Source organism: Solea senegalensis, linkage group LG2 (genome assembly GCF_019176455.1).
Source record: "Solea senegalensis isolate Sse05_10M linkage group LG2, IFAPA_SoseM_1, whole genome shotgun sequence".
Taxonomy (NCBI): domain Eukaryota; kingdom Metazoa; phylum Chordata; class Actinopteri; order Pleuronectiformes; family Soleidae; genus Solea; species Solea senegalensis.
In genome coordinates this window covers 12,406,565-12,423,110 of record NC_058022.1, presented here as the reverse complement: position 1 = coordinate 12,423,110, position 16,546 = coordinate 12,406,565, and the positions used below count along the sequence as shown (strand labels likewise).

Here is a 16,546-nt window from a genome sequence, read left to right as displayed (position 1 = left end):
TCTTTGGCATCGTTCTCACTCACAGAAATATTAGCTCGCACAACACCAGGGAACTTTCAACCATACCACACAGTCTCTGTCAGGGGAGAAAGTGTGCCCAGTTGCCATGGAGACAGATCAGAAAGTTGAGTCGCTGTCATGATTTCACACATAGGTCCATCTCCATGACAACTGAGCAAACTCCAACTGGTGACGAGGAATGTGATATGCTTGTGCACTGATGTGTGATAGTAAAAAAATAAAAGAAAACCTTAAAGGAGTGCCAATAAACCCTCCATGATGTACATTTTTTAGGCATAAATTGTATTGTAAGCAATTACCTTCATCTACACGTATATAATAGTATAATCACTTTAAAATAAAACTATTTTTCGTCGCCTTAGAATATGTAATTTATACAAAGGGCCTTTACGTTATATTAGCAGTTCAAATGTAAAAAAACACAGCCAAGAACATGTTTTTGTTTCACCCCCAAAATACACTGGTTGCAGAACAATGGATGATCCGCACAGCTCCACCAGTTTACTGTACACTACCTGCGTCTCCGCGCGGCTGGACAGCTGGAGTCGTGAGACTGGGTTTTCTCGCACGGAAAAACACCGTATGTGTTGGAAACACAACAAACCGAGCAGTATTTCTTTTACCGACCGAAGAAGCAGGAGCAAGAATCCTTTCTGTGATGTATTTAAGTGTATTTATGCGGCTCTGCTGCGGCATCTGACAGAAACAGAAGTGTGCGTCCACTCCGACCTCCCGCTAGTTGGCAGACCCGACACGCAGCCGCCACGCAGACTTCTCAACCAGTGTACTCTGACACATTGACTAGAGTGGACGCATGTCAGCCACGACGCTGGGTCGGAGATGCCGTTACGCAACCAGTGTATTTTGTGGGGTGAGGGTTTTTTGAATGATCTCTGGTCCAGACTCTAGACAGACTGTCATAGTCACAAACCTGAACTTGACCGTGTGTTGTTTTTCTTCAGCATCGTTAGTACAGACTACTGTTTGCCTCTTATTAGAACATGTAATTGTTATGGATTACATTCTACTGCATTCTTACTATTGCACTATGCAAAATAAGGTAAATCATTGAAATTTTTTTTTTTTGGTACCTGGCTGGCAAAGAAATGGCCAATGATTTTCACAAAGACCTCGTCGTTCTCGTCTGGAGTTTGGTCCCGTGGTACGATGACCTCTGCACTCGTAAGGCTTTGGAGGTCATTGACCTTAAACACAGACACAGACGTCAGTGTCATCCCCTCAGCCTCACATAGTAAAAACACAATGAAATCACTCACTCCGAGACAAGGAGAAAGACAAAGGTAATCATATTTGAAACCATGGAAATAAGGTGATACTTGCATATATCGTATATATGTATATATATCTATATATAGATATATATACATGCATTCATGAGCTTATAGGGTTAAAAAGAAAAGAAAGTAGCAGAATATTTAACACAAGATTGCTGATATTTGTGAGGATCCAGTAAACAATTAAGACAGTTGAAGTTAATATAAATCAATCCAGTTTGAACTGACCGTCTTGCCTCCTTTACCGATGACCCTGCCAGCTGCAGTTGAAGGAACCTTGATGTGCGTCTCCAGCTTGACCTCCTCCTTCGCCGAGAAGAAGTTCTCCTCTTTCAGCTTCCCAAATATCCGACCTTGGGCCTGGAATACAGAGGAGGGTATGAGGCAAGGAGAGACTGGGGAAAATGGGGACACACAGTGATCCACTGCTGTTTACTAAGATACTGCACAGGACAAAATAATAAAGATTATGAATTTGAGCACATTTGACATTTTTTTTCAAATTCACACTTAAACTCAAACTATTACCATATATATATATATATATATATATATGTATACATTCTACACACATTCATGATGTTTTACCTTAAACTGGGCCTCTGGAGTTCCAATAATGATAACCATTCTCTCAGCAACGTCTGGGCTCTCAGCTGGGGCAATCTGACAAACACACACACACACAAGTATTGGAGTCATATAAGGAGAAAAGATGGTGAAAACTTTGGTGCTCAAAGCAAACCACTGAATCATCTGAGAAACTAAAACACCGGGGATTACGTGCCTCGAGGATTTACCGAGCAGCTGTCTCACCTCCGCAGACGGGACTTCGGGGGCTTTCTGAAATGCTCTGCTCACGAGTCATCCCCACTTTTCTTTGTTTTTGACCATAAATAAATAACATGCTCAGCTGTGGCCCATGTTGCGCTGCTGACTCAGCCACTACTCACTCCGTACTTAACAACCTGTTTAATTTGTAATGTGTCCACTCATTTTCTTTCATGCCGGTGAGAGACGGTCCGAGTGTCCTCTTCCTCCCCGATCACTGAGGTCAGCAGGGTAACTAAACTCACCTTGATGGAGGCTCCAGCAAAGTGGGCGAGCTGCTTGATGTGCTGGCCCTTCTTCCCGATCAAGGCCCCGACTGCCTGAGTTGGAATAAAGAGGTAGACAACCTCCTGTTCTGGAGCCTGTTGCTGAGAAGAAACACACACATCACTCTTTTTCTATATTCTCTTCCTCATGGTGGTCATCATAAGCACTAATGCATAAAAAACATGACGGCAACCAGGTGACACTCCTTTCAAATATGGAATAACAGTTCTTTGTGCAGGTTTAACAATATAATTACAGATGTGTCTATTTCAGCTTTAAATGATTTGGCTCTGCGTGAGGGTTTTCTCCCTCTGGGTAAAGAATGAATGGAATATTTCCTGTTGGTGTTTTTGTTTTTCTTAGCATGGAAACACTTGTGTTCTGGACGTTTGTGAAGTCAATTTTTATGAGCTACAACTGTGAAGTTTCCTTTCCAGACATATCTGTGGTGTGCTGGTGACTCAGCGATGGTAGGTAGGAATGCCTGACCCTACCGTCCAACACAGCATGCTGACTGCAAGTTGCAATAATACATTATTTACAGAATTTTTTTGTATTTTTATTTTATTTTATCAATTTGGTCTACACTGTAGAGTGTTCTGTTTTTTCTCGGTGCAACATTTCCAAAGCTTCTTGAGCTTATAGAACAGAAACACATGAGAAGTATGTCTGTGGTCTATGATCTCTGTCACGTTTTTGATGTTGTATTTCTTTTTTTTTTTTTCCCCTCCTCTTGTCATCTCTATGATGGACTGGTGTTGTATTCCTGTTAAGGTTTCAGCCACCATCACCCAGCCCTGGTCTCTGATTGCTCTGGTGGTTGTAGTCATCGCGGAATCAGATAACATTACTATCATGCTGGAAATGAGATCTGGTCCTCAGACACGCCAGAGAGAGAGAGAGAGAGAGAGAGAGAGAGAGAGACGGTTGAATATGTCACAATTAGCAACTTTTTTTTATCGCATGCCAATTAGGGGAGATTAACTCTAATTGCAAAAAGCCAGATTATCAGATGAAAACGGTGTCGTGTAAACTATGCCGTACTGTAGATTTTAGGGGAACTTTCAACTCAGACAACTCACCAAGGCTAAACCGTTTCCTTCTCGGCATTCCATGATTTTCTCACAACTCACTTGGACTAGTGCAATGCCCTCTATGTTGCTCTTAGCCAGACATCACTCGCTCCACTACAGTTGGTTCAAAACGCCGCTGCTCTGCTTTTAACTGGTACGAAAAAACCAGAGCACATGACTCCAGTTTTAGCAGCACTTCACTGGCTCCCGGTTCGTTTCCGGATTGATTTTAAAATTCTGTCATTTGTTTTTAAATGTCTTCATGGTCTTGCCCCACGCGCTCTCTCGGGTCGGCAGATCAGTCACTGTTAGTCGTCCCTAAGACAAAAAGGAAGCTGAGAGGCGACTGTGCATTTTCAGTCGCCGCTCCGAAACTGTGGAATGAGTTGCTTTTGCACATCAGGCAGGGCGACTCACTTCCTGTTATTAAGTCCTCTCTTAAAACACATGTTTCTCTCTTTGACTTTTAACTCAGTTTGAGATGTTGGCTTTTACTCTTTTTTGTTGTTTTACTGTCTTTTATGTCTGTGTACAGCACTTTTGTAAATAAAGTTGGATTGGACTGAACTTACTGAGTGCTGGTGGGGGATGGCACTTGCTGGAGGAACCCCGTACAGGCCACTGAGATGTGGAGAGTGACTCTGGAAGAAAAAAAAACACGCAGATCAGACAGCACATACGCACAACTCAGGGCCTAACACTGATTAACACAACAACACAACAAAAAATGTTATTACATTCTCACACAGCGTCTCACGCCAATTAGACTCACACTCATCGGGCAATGAGTAGAGACTTTGTTTAACAATTACCTGACTCATGTGAGGGGATGAGAGAATGGGAAGTTCTGGGTGTTTCAAGCTGTATACATCATTATAGGTCAACACAGCATTGTTTTTTACATTACATATCATTTAGCATTTAAACATTTGGGTACAAACAAGAGCTAGAAGTAAGTAAGTGCTTCAAGTAAGCCAAACTATAAAGTGCTAGTCATAAGTATTATGTATAAGTAAGTGTTTTCTTTTTTTTAGTTTTCAAAAAGTGGTCTGGTAGAACCTGAATCAAATTGCTTCCCCACATAAAATCTAATCCCTGCGATGTTTTGCTGGCCAGAGAGACATTCAACAAAGAAAAGAAAAAAGGAAACAAAAGACTATTTTGTCTTGCCGCCACCTCTTATGGCTGTGTGAAAAAAAAGGGGGGGGGGGCTTACTCACTAAGAATGGGTTGTATCCTGCTGGTGCCACAGGGGGCACAGCACCATGTGGTCCAGCAGCAGGGGGCAGCACTGGCAGACCAGAGGAGAAGATGCCCAGAGCGTTGAGGTTCAAGCCTGGGATCAGGTTGGCCTGTTGCTGCACAGAGGCAGAGAAAAAGCAAGAGATGGGGATTTTATGAGGAACCAGACACAAGATGATACACGAGGGCAGACATGGACACAGCCCACAGTAGACTACACCACAGTAGTATAGTATAATAGTATTCATAATATAGTGTAGTCATTTGATATTTTCAATAGAGTTGGTTAGTAATTGTGTTTATTGTGTGTTTGTATGCTGCCCAATTTACACCAAAACAATACAATTTACTGCTTTAATTAAATTAAAATGAATTCAAATTTGGCTCGGCCCTCAACGATATTTTTTGTTTCTCATGTGGCCCCTTGTGGAAAATAATTGCCTACCCCTGCACTAGTGTGTCATTGAGATTCAAGGTTTTACAGATTAGCCTGTTGTACACATATATAAATAAACTATTATTGAGACTATTTTTAAGCACATTTTATCTGGGCCCACAGGGAATAAAAAAGATTTTAATTCCCCGCTTTTACATCAACTTCAAGGACAAGGTGTTAAATATAATCAGACTGTTCAATTATCCTTTAACCCTTAGAACACAGAGCACTTCGGCTGCTTTTTCTTCCATTACTATGTTCAAATATACAGCATATACAGACGTTATATTTACAATATGGAGTATCTTTTTTTTAGCACTTTTCTTTTTCCATTTTCACCAACTATATAAGTTGGTGGGCAAAAAGTATTTAAAATGTTGAAAATCAAATTGAATTTGTGAAATTTGGAAACTGGCCCGTTTTTATGCACAAAAATGAAAGAAAAACGGTCTATTTGCACAATTATCGCTACTACTAACACTACTAAAATTGCAATTTTAAAATTGATCATAACTTTTACTCAAAAACACGAGAAAACGAAAAAAAATAATTAGAATGGCTGAATATGTGACCTTAAACACACACACCCAGGATGTCCAAATAAGGAGTTGTGTATTATTCCCACACAGCAATTTACCACAGGTACACCTGTGCACTACGAGTTAAATTATTAATCCTGTAAAATCTTCCAGATTCTTGCTTCTCTTCATTTGTTACATGAAATTAAAAATATCTCATGTGTGTATTTCAACATGCAGTTTTTCAAGTTTCCTTTGGCAGATTCACTGATTGTTAAAAAAACATATTTAGGTTTTTTAGGTATTTTTGGTGAGTAAACTGAGTAAACTGAGTAAAACATGTTTTGACTATCACTCCCTCAAATAAAGGTGTCATTGATTTCCACACATGTGGTGATTTTCAGTGTTTCAGATAAAAGTGTTTCTTTATTTAAAACCACTACATAATCTGAAAAACAAAAGATTCAGCTTCTCTCAGCTCCTTTAAACGTGGTTTCCACAGGACAGTTTGATGTTGTAACAGTGTGACAAAAATATTCCTCCCTCAAAGTCAAGTCAGCTATTCTGGTTTCAGGACAAGCGCTCTCCTTTCACTTCCATGTTCCCAGAGTGAGTTCCTGTGTAATAGCCACAGCATCACGCTAGATGGCCCTCATCGCTTACTGTAGACACTCGGCCGAGAACAGGTGCCAGAACGGCTCACACCAGCCAGAACTATTTAACCGCATGCTGCGTGCTACTTCTTGATGATTATTTCTGAGCCAATATTTGGATAATGAAAATGAAGACACTAATGTAGGCACGAGAGAGTTTGTGTGGCCGTAGCAAAGGAAAAATACAGACATACATGCTACTACTACATCAGAATCCTTTCCACACTTTACAACATCAACACCGTTAACACAACCTCAGTCAGCATTCATCACCGCATTATCATCACAGTTTACATTCCTCTGTCATTGACCTTTCTGACTGCAGCACTGGTGATGTCATGAGGGCAGCAGTGTGAAAGAGGAGCTGTGCGAGAGAGCGGCCTACAGATATCAGATGTATGCTGGGAAACGCAGTGTGTTACAGCGGGAACACAGACACACACATACACACACACAGCAGGGAGGTGAGCATGAGTCAGAGCCTCCGTGGAACAGACACACACACACACACACACTCATGTCCACAGACGTGCTGTCCTCTAACACTCGAGTCACTGATGAGCCATTCGGCAGCGATCGTTTACTGTTATCCGTTTACCAAACACACAACAACGGGCATTGCTCATCCTGGTGGTTAACATGTCCTGAATGGGGACGTGATATTATCCTGCTGTATATCATCACTCTTCTCCGCTGTTCACCTGTCACTCTGTGTGAGTCAGCCTGAGATCCTGAAACACACACACACACACACACACACACAGCTGGGGATGAGCTTACATTTAAAGCAGCAATGTCGTTCTCATAGGCTTCCCTCAGTTTCTTCATGATCAACTCCTCGGCCTTACAAATCGCCTCAGGGCTGCCCCTGATAGTGATGGTCCTCTCGGGGTTGTAAATGGTTAAGTCTTGTAACCTGGAAGAGAGGTGAAGAGAGAGAAAGAGACATGAGTACATGCATATGGAAACACAAATAAAAGAAACAGGCCTGCTAATATTCTGCTCACGGTCTCCCAATCAGTGGAGGTGACCGAGTTGTTATTTAACTGGATTTCCTGTTGATCTAACTTAAGTGCTACAGAAAGCTGTGTGTCAACATCAAAACTACCATCAACATGTGTTGTTCAGCAAGAAAAACAAAAACAATCTAGTGATTCATAAGGAGGAGAGTGAAAAAAGAAGAAGAAAAGAATACAACGGTTCTCCAGCTCCCCAGGCCTAATCTCAAAAAACACTGGAAACTACACTTCCCATCATGCAACTTCAAGCATTTACATCATATGGGACCAATGGTTAAAAAGACCTCTTGTGGTGTTTTTTCACTACTTAGTACCGCATTGACACGGTTTGCTTGGGTTTGGGCGGAGTCATCACAGCACAACTGCACATATAACTGCCGTGACTTCATTTTACACGCGACACACACAAACTAGTGACGAGTGACTAGTAAAGCAGTTGTTTTCGATGTGCTGAATCATTAGAATCAGTTAATTAGAAAGATTACTTCAGTATTTCCTGCAGGACCGGAGCACAGACTCCGTCTGACACAGTCACTGAACTAAAATACAGCGACAGGGGCTGTGATAGGGCTCTTTGCTTTCAGCAGTGCTGTCGCTAAATTCAACATTTTAGACATTTCCCTGCTGAATGTTGGAGATAAACACACGTTTTCAGGATTGTTAAGTCTTTTTAACTGATCTACAGTTTGACCTTGTGCCTCTCCCCATGATGGCACAGTGCACGGCAGACTGACGACGTCACAGATAGTGTTGGCTCAGCTCGCTTGGAACCTCGCCTGAGCAGCAGGTACTAAAAAAAAAGTACTATCGCGAATGGAAAAGCAAAAATATCCGTGCCGTGCCGAGGCGGGTCGAGCAGCGCTCGTGGAAACACGCCAATTAGCTTCATCGCCAAAAACACACATAAGATGACGGTAAAGGTACAGTCAGCAAGATCATTTGGCATTATTGATCAATAATTCCACAACGACCTTTCACCATAATACAAATCCAGTGAACTGGGGGAGAAAAACACATCCACACCTGCTATGGGCGTTGTTTACAGCCTCACAAGTAAACCTGTCCCATCGGCTTTTGACCAATCACATCACAGGGGTAGATGAGTGAGAGAGAGCGAGAGAGAGAGAGAGAGAGTGGGCAATCCTATTAGCTTTTCCACTACTCTGCAGACAAGTCCTTCTCAGAAACCTACCTCCTTTTTTGCAAAGAAACATTAAAAAGGGAACGACGTGTAATAGAACACGTGCAATAGAACACCAGCGGACAGTTCCTGAGATTGAGAGAATTCAGTGTCATTACGGTCCGTGCTTATTTGTGAGAATGTTAATAACACACAGATGTAACTCAAATATCCACCGTGTTTTTTCCCCCCAGCAATTCTGCTTACTGTAACTTTAAAAAACAAAAACAATGAATGAAATTGATTTCTTTTTTGTAATTCATTAGAAGATAAATTAGAACCCCTGCACCAAATCTTTTCACATGCTTTGTTTGCAGCTTTGACCTTGAGTTATCACTGTGTAGTCTTGAGTGAAAAACAACAGTGATACTGACAAAATAACTCCACTTCTTCAAAAATCAATTCTGGCCTGTATGAATAAAATAAGCAAACTCTTCACAAAGCAGTTACATTGGAAAATGTAAAAATACAGTGCCTTTAGGCTTTTAAAGCAAAAAAAACCCCAATCTATTCTTTCCTTGGTAATACAGGACAGAGCAGGTGCTCTCAGAGGATTTGCATAGAACCATCAATACTGAGTGCATTGTTTGAATCTTCTCTCTTTGTCTCTCTCCACCTCCCCGTCTCCTCCTCAAGGCACATTATGTTCTCAGGGCTCGTGGAGACACAACAGCACATTAGTCGTAAAGCTAGAGTGTGTAACTCTGAAACATAAACAAAGGTCCGTTTTATTCCAACCACTAACAAGTAAGTTCACACAATGCTGACGAAGGCTCCCTGTGTTTCCCTGTACAGCGCTGTACGCCAGGAAACCCCAACAAGAGTCTTGAGGAGTGGATTCAACTGCTAAAAATAAGCCGAGCTGCTCAAGAGGGTTGCAAAAAATCGATTTTGGCTTCTCGCGAATAAATAAAACCGTCATTGTCCAATATCAGAAACATATGCCCCGCCAACAGAATAAATAAAGGTGCTCCCTGGACGATTGTCTGTGTACATGCCCACGTGTGCCAGTCACAGCAGCTGCTGTTCCTGCACCACACAGCTCCAAGCTTCTTGGATGCAGCCTGGATGAGTAGCGCAACCTTAAAAAACAAATATACAACACAAGATTTATGTACAGTGGCCGTTTTGTAGAGCAGAGGGTGAAGAGCTGCCTCCATCTGTGTGTCTGTGTGTGTCTGTGTGTGGGTCATGTTGGCAATTGCTGTTGTTTTTGCCGTTTTCAGAAGCGCTCCAGTGAGTTTGCATGTTTCTTACTAAAGCTCGTGCGGCCCCTAGTGCAGATGCAGGGAAAGCACTTCGAGCAAGTGTCACAGACGGGAGGTGACTCACGAGGAGATGGTTATCTTGGTCCCTGTCTCCTCTTCGATTTTCTTCAGGTTGCGGCCGTCCTTACCAATCAGCCGGCCAATCAGGCTGTTGTGGGCCAGGATTTTTAGAGGGAACTCCTCCGTCCTACACACACAAACACACACACACACACACACAGGTTAGGACAGACAAAGTTCTGCTGTGTGTTGCTGACGTAGCGTGAGGAATGTGATGCTGTGACAGGGATGGACAGTCATGTGGACAGCTGCCCGGCTGGACGTGCCGCTGTTGGCACGGGGCAACTATGTTAAGACGTGAGGGTAACTACTGTGTAAGATCCTTTTGTTTGTTCTCACAGATTTCAGAGAGAAATACCAAGAGGAATCCGTTCTGGTGCAGATGCGGTGCTTCATTTAAAAACAAACAAACAAACTTGTTCTGTATTTTTTTAAGGGTTCAAAGTTTAAAGCTTGAATTCAAACCCGAAAATGTCTCTCAGGTCCCTGATATGAAGAAATGAGGCAAGATTACATTTCTAACTGATATTTTTCTTTGCAGACTATCAAACCTTGTTCAGTTGGCTGTACTTAATTGTACACATGATACCAAAATCAAAATTTTTATTCAAACCCAGCGAACTGAGTCCGTTTTGTTCTTTCTCTCCCTCCCTAGTTTTTGTCTTTTCCTTCCTGTCCTCCCTCTCTCTCTCTCTCTCTGTGTCTTCATCTTGCAGGCTGCAGGGTCCAGATCCAGTTTCGAGGCTATTATTATTATTATTATATTATATCATATCATCGCCATTGTTATTATGCGACAATTAAAGTTGATACCGGTATCGTTTTTTAACAGCCATCTCTGCTGCTGCTTGTATAAATGACATTGTAGTATTCTACAAACATGTCGTCACTGATTCAGAACTGTCTTGTTTAAACGGATAACTTGATAACGTTATATCTCTGCTCCTGGTCTCTCCCTCTTCTGCCTCTACTTCACCTCCCTCTTGTCCTTTCTTTCCCCTTCCTCTCCTCTGTCCCCCTCTGTTTCTGGAGTCTGGTTCTGTCAGAGATGTCTTCCTGTTAAAAGGGAGGTTTCTACCTTACTATGTACATTGCCTTTGAGGTAATGGATGTTGTGATTTGGTGCTATACAAATAAGTGGAATTTTCTATCATATTTCCCACTCATCCTCCACCTTATTTAAATCCAGTAACAGTTTTAAGAGTTTGTCTCTATTTTCTTCAAAGAAACATTAATGGAGTTATAGAAAATGTCCACTGAAATCATGCATTACTGATTAATAAAGCACAAACAACAGGCCCTCTGTGTATTAACCAGTGCAGATGTATAAGGTCATTAAAATAACAGGCAAAGGATGTAAGAATAATATAGTTTATTCTTACATGGAAATTGATAGGAAAATGATAGGCTGTGAGTGTTTGAACATGGTGGTGAGTGTGTGTGTGTGTGTGTTTTGGGGCTTTGATCAGTGAGTATATTTTCTGTGCTGTAGAGTGAAATTTGTTTGGGGTAGGCAGTGGGACAAGTCAGGGGCGATATCAGTGTTGTGAGTTTCGAGGCCAAGTTTAGTGGCTCAGGTTTCACTGTGTGTTACGCCTCTCCTCCTTGGGCTCTGTGAAATTACAGGGTGTGTGGCAGCAAAGGTGAAGGCAGGTGTGGAAGTAATTGTGACCCGTGAGAGCAGTTTTGACAGATGAAGGTGAATCAGACCAATTGACTGGCTTCTTGTGAGATCACAGCGCACACATTTGGTAGATGCTTTTTGACTTCAGCAATCCAAAACAGTCGCATTGAAATTCAACAGGCAAAAACATGACAATGCTGGTGGTCGTTCACTGAGATTTGAGCTGTGATGTTTTCTGAGGAGTGCAATTTTATTATTTCTTTTACAGCATTCACAGTTTCCCCCAGTTCTTCCTCTTTTGTCGCACATGAAACGTCCAACTGTTCTATAACAACCTAATACAAGCAGATTAAAGAGGATGACAGAGGATGACAAGATATAGAAATGGAAATAGTCAAGCCTTTGATTCCGCTGAATTTGAGCAAATTGGCTGGGCAAAACAAATTGACATCCGTTTAACTGTGATACCAGGTTATTACATCAAAATGTGACAAGAATTACATCTTCAACCAATTCTATATGTTGTGTATATTAACTTGCACACAGTGCTACTAAACACCAGATGATCAAATAACTTACTAGTAAGTAAGGAAGGAAGGAAGACAGTGGAGATATGTTTATTTTCAAATCTTCCTCTAAATCTCAGGTGTGATGTAAAGTAGTGTTACCCCCTCAATAAACAACACACTCAACACATACATTAAGACAAACACTGTTTTTCTGTGTTAAAGGTGGGTGGTTCATCTTTACATCGAGCAGAAAGGTTCAGGGTCTCGTTAAAAGTGTCAAGCTGGCGCGTCAGCCTTGTTTCTTATATGCTAATCTGCAATCACATGTTTGTCTATGTGAGTGTGTCATGTGCACTGTAGTTTACTTTGTTAGTGGTCAAAGCCAGAGTAAGCGCAGTGAGATTAAAAGATGCACAGGTAGGTAAAGGATGAGATTATGGTCGTGCAGACATTGTGGCTAATCTCTCGGCAGAAGTGTATCTATGATGCTCTGCATAAGCACATTTGAGTCCGTTCACGTTAGCACTTCTTAATGTTTGTGTGTGTGTGTGTGTGTGTGCGCGCTGGAGTGCAGACTTACGTCTTGGTCTCACTGGCTTCCTTCTGCATGATTTCCAGGATCATGCGGCAGGCGGCGGAGCAGCCCTCGGGGGTCGAGTGAATGGTGATGGCCTTTTCTGCCGCACCTGCATTTTCCTTCCGATGAATGTCCACCCTGAGGGAGGAAACGAGAGAAACAGATAATGTTGTCAAGCTTTGTACGAACTTCAATACATTTTTCTACCGCTTTATCCTTCACATGAGGGTCGCAGGGGGGTGCTGTGTCAATCTCAGCTGGGATGATAGGCGAGAGTCCATCACAGGGCCACATATGGAGACGAACAACCGTCCACACTCACACCCACTGTCAATTTAGAGTGTCCAATTAACCTAATCCCCACATATTGCATGTTTTTGGACTGTGCGGGAGAAGCTGGAGAAGCCAGAAAAATCCCACACACACAGGGGAGAACATGCAAACTCCATGCAGAAAGAGCCTTGTTCCGAGCAGGTTGCGAACCCGGGTCTTCTTGCTGCAGAGGCAAGAGCTCTAACCACTACACCCTCGTATGATCAGCACCATTAATCAGAAATCATAAAATAAAATGAAAATGAAAAACTGTACAGAATATCACAAAGACAAAAAATAAGGAGGTGTAATAAGAGAAGACATGATTTCATGTATCCATCCGTTACCTGTGAATTATTGGGTCTACTCATTTGTAGTACAGTAAAGTTCAGAAAAAGCCTGAATAAATAAATTAATCGTCATTAGAGTGGCATACTTACTTAGACTGTGTCTGTTTGGTGACATTCTTGATGGTGAGGCCCCCCTTTCCAATGATGGCTCCCACAAACTGAGCAGGCACGAGTATGCGCAGCGGGAGTTCGTGTTGTTTTTGACGTGGAATCCCAAAACCTCCTGAGGGTCCAGGCTGAGTGGCGCCCTGATCCCGGGACGATCTCCCCCCACGCCGAACACGGGGCTCTTGAGCGGGCTGAGCGGCGTCCATGTCCATAATATATGACACGTTAAAGGAGTAATCGTCGAACTGGTGTCCTGTCAACTTCTCAATGGCTCTGGAGACGACAGGGTGAGCAGGTGATGAAAAGGTATTTTAAAGGCTGACTCTTTAAGACTAAGACTAAGATACACTTGCTTTTCACTGCGTTTGTGTGCACGGGATTCTATTTCATGTTTTATCGCTCACTGCTTGTGAGCAGGGCTGAACGGTTTTGAATAAATATCTAATAGTCATTATTTTGACAGGAATTGCGATATCAGAGGGTATTATTCTCATTTTCAGCCAAAAAACACATTTGAAATGATTACTGTGTGATATTTGGGCAGATCTGTGACAAACAAATATGTTCTCTTCAGTCTGCAGAATAAGATGTGTATACATCGAGACAATAATGCATCTAAAATGATATTCTGACACACATTTTAACAAATATTGCACCTCCTGCAATACTATGAGGCTGCACAAGGTCATAGGATAAAATCACCTCAGAATGTGGTTTCTGTCTTCGGATCTGAAGATGCATTCAGGACAGATTACCTGTACTTAATATTGTCTATTTGTGATCAGATCATTCAGGTCCAATGTTAATATGAGGTCTGAATGGGGTCTAAGAGTAAAGTATGTCCATGGTAATCTTGCTAAACTGAAGCTTTTCCAGGTTTTTGTGAGTTCTGTCCTAATTGAAATTAGTCCCGGGACACGTAAGTAAACGAGAGTGCATTTTTACACTGAGCACACTTTACGTAGATGTACAGTAACTGGCGTTGTTGCTAGCGCCGCCTGCTTCTGCTGACATCATCACCATCACACTAACTTTACAGCACCCCCTCCTTGAGTGTCAGCATGACCAGGGTCGATTTGGCCCTGCTCTCTCTGACCGAGGTGGATGCACTTTTTAATCCTAAAGACACACATAAACCGCCGTGTATGTCAACAATGCAGCCTGTGTTGCAGCTGCATGTCTGTGCACGCACGCCGTTAAAAAGCAAGTATATCTCAAGGCCACAACTTGGCCGCATCAGAGTGTGTTATTTGTGCTGCTTACACTTTAGCTTCCTCCTTGGTTGCATATGTAACATTCACCACTGCTGTTTCTGTGTCAGTGTTCACTGTGAAACAAGAGAGAGACATGAAAAACATGAGGTAGAGCCACATTAACACATGAATGCCGCTGATCTGTTGCTGCTGCTGCTGCTGCCGCAGGTGAGACAGATGCGTGCCCAGGTTCCTGCAGTGACCCAAAGAGACACTTGTCTGAGCGACTGCATTTGAGCCACCAACACACTGGCTTCTCTCCAGATCCTGCCTCAAAGCTGCTAAACACAATAGACTCACTGCCACTCACACAACAATGGATTTAAGTTTCTCATGGCAAGGTTGCTCCTGTATCGCTCAGTGAGGAAAGAACAGGCCCTTTTATGGGTTTGATTCTCTTTTAAACATTGAAGTGTAGGGTGACTTTGATTAGCACTTTACCGGTTCATACCCAAAACCAGAATTTTTGTTCTAATGCCGCAAGAATGGTATGTGAAAAACCAGCACACGTGATGACCAGTCAAGCTCATTATCGCTCAATTTGTCAACTAAATGATCAACACAAAATACATTCAGCTACTCAAGCAAAAACAGTGTAAACCTCTCTTGGTTTCAGTATCATTTGTGGAAAAATACACCTCCCCAGCCAAGGACAGACAGCATTAAAAGACTGGACTAAAGTGCAAAATCTCAATGAGAAAAAGGACAAATGGCATCAGAAAGTGTTTTGTATACTTGCTGTAATTGTCTCATGTGCAGTACACAGACAGGGTTTTTCTTAGAGTGTGTAAAATGTAGCGACATTTTTTGGCGAGGCTGCTGAATGTGTTTTTCCTGAAGTGTCATCAGAGCGTGTGTCTCTCTGTCAGTGAAAAACAAAAACTTTCAAACCTGCTGCTTGCTCTGCGCCAGCAGGTTTGGATGTCTGGAAGGGTTAAAACAAGAGAGAGCTCCCAGCTGGCCTAAGAGAGGGCAAGTGGGCAGAGCCTGGCATTGAGCCCAGCCTGCGTGCTTGGAGCCAGCTCTACCGCGCCCCGCCCCACCCTCCCCTGTCCTGTCCTGTCCCACTGACGGCAGCTCTCGCTGTGCCACACGCAAAAAAAGGCCTCAACCCCCTTTGACCGGAGAGCATGTTCACAGGCAGAGGAAAGGGATCCACGGGACGCGGACAGACAGGAAGCGGAGGCGAGGATACGCACAAACGCGACGGTTCTCTGGAAGTTCCGATGACACGGTGTCACTGTGCAACTCTGACGTTTGGATTGTCACACACTGAAGAGGAGGAGGAGGAGGAGAAGGAGGAGGAGGAGGGAATGCTGCGCTGGTTCTCTGGGACGTACAGAGACGAAGCAGCCTTGTCTTACAGCAGCATCTGGGAAACTGGACTGGCGTAATTTTCTGCGCTGGCTTCTCTTTTAGCACCTGTCATGACTACAGTGGGTGGTAGTTGGTCTTGGCTGGTTTGAGACATAGAGAGAAACTGAGTGTGTGTTTGATGATTTTTTGTTTCTCTCCATGTGTGACTACTACTCATGCATGTGTGTGTGTGTAAACAGCGAAAGGTTCCTAGGGACAACTCCAGTGCTGAGTGGACTGCACACACACACAAACAGGTTTGCACAGCTACTTTTCTTACACTGCATTTGACATCCTAAACAATGTGTTATCCCACACCTTAACCATAACCATACTAATGCCTAACCCTCACCTTAACCTAACCACAATTAAAAATCTTAGCCCTAAACTTCGACCAGTTCCTCACGAACTGAGGCTTTAGGATATAATTATGACCAGGTTTTGGTGTCCATGAGGACGACTGGTGTGCCTAAACAGGTTACAAATATGACTGTATACACAAACACACACACACACACACGCACACTTCACTTCAGACAGAGCAAAAGCTTCACCACAGGCGCCGACAGTGTCCTTCCCATTACCACGATGCACCTC

General features: G+C 42.8%; 1 protein-coding gene across 3 annotated transcripts in view; it reads right to left on the bottom strand.

Moving 5' to 3' along the window:
• igf2bp2a (insulin-like growth factor 2 mRNA binding protein 2a) overlaps nt 1–16,546 on the bottom strand; it is a 50,280-nt gene that overhangs the window by 5,064 nt on the left and 28,670 nt on the right. For 2 of the 3 annotated variants that reach the window (XM_044019803.1, XM_044019805.1), the window contains exons 5-15: nt 14,604–14,667; nt 13,323–13,613; nt 12,574–12,708; nt 9,865–9,987; nt 7,114–7,249; nt 4,705–4,842; nt 4,057–4,125; nt 2,390–2,512; nt 1,905–1,979; nt 1,545–1,676; nt 1,113–1,226 (exon numbers count right to left, since the gene is read on the bottom strand). In XM_044019803.1, the coding sequence (XP_043875738.1) occupies nt 1,113–1,226; nt 1,545–1,676; nt 1,905–1,979; nt 2,390–2,512; nt 4,057–4,125; nt 4,705–4,842; nt 7,114–7,249; nt 9,865–9,987; nt 12,574–12,708; nt 13,323–13,613; nt 14,604–14,667 (1,400 nt within the window). Of the gene's footprint in view, nt 1–1,112; nt 1,227–1,544; nt 1,712–1,904; nt 1,980–2,389; nt 2,513–4,056; nt 4,126–4,704; nt 4,843–7,113; nt 7,250–9,864; nt 9,988–12,573; nt 12,709–13,322; nt 13,614–14,603; nt 14,668–16,546 lie in introns of those variants that run through there. The other variant, XM_044019806.1, reaches the window with a different exon arrangement.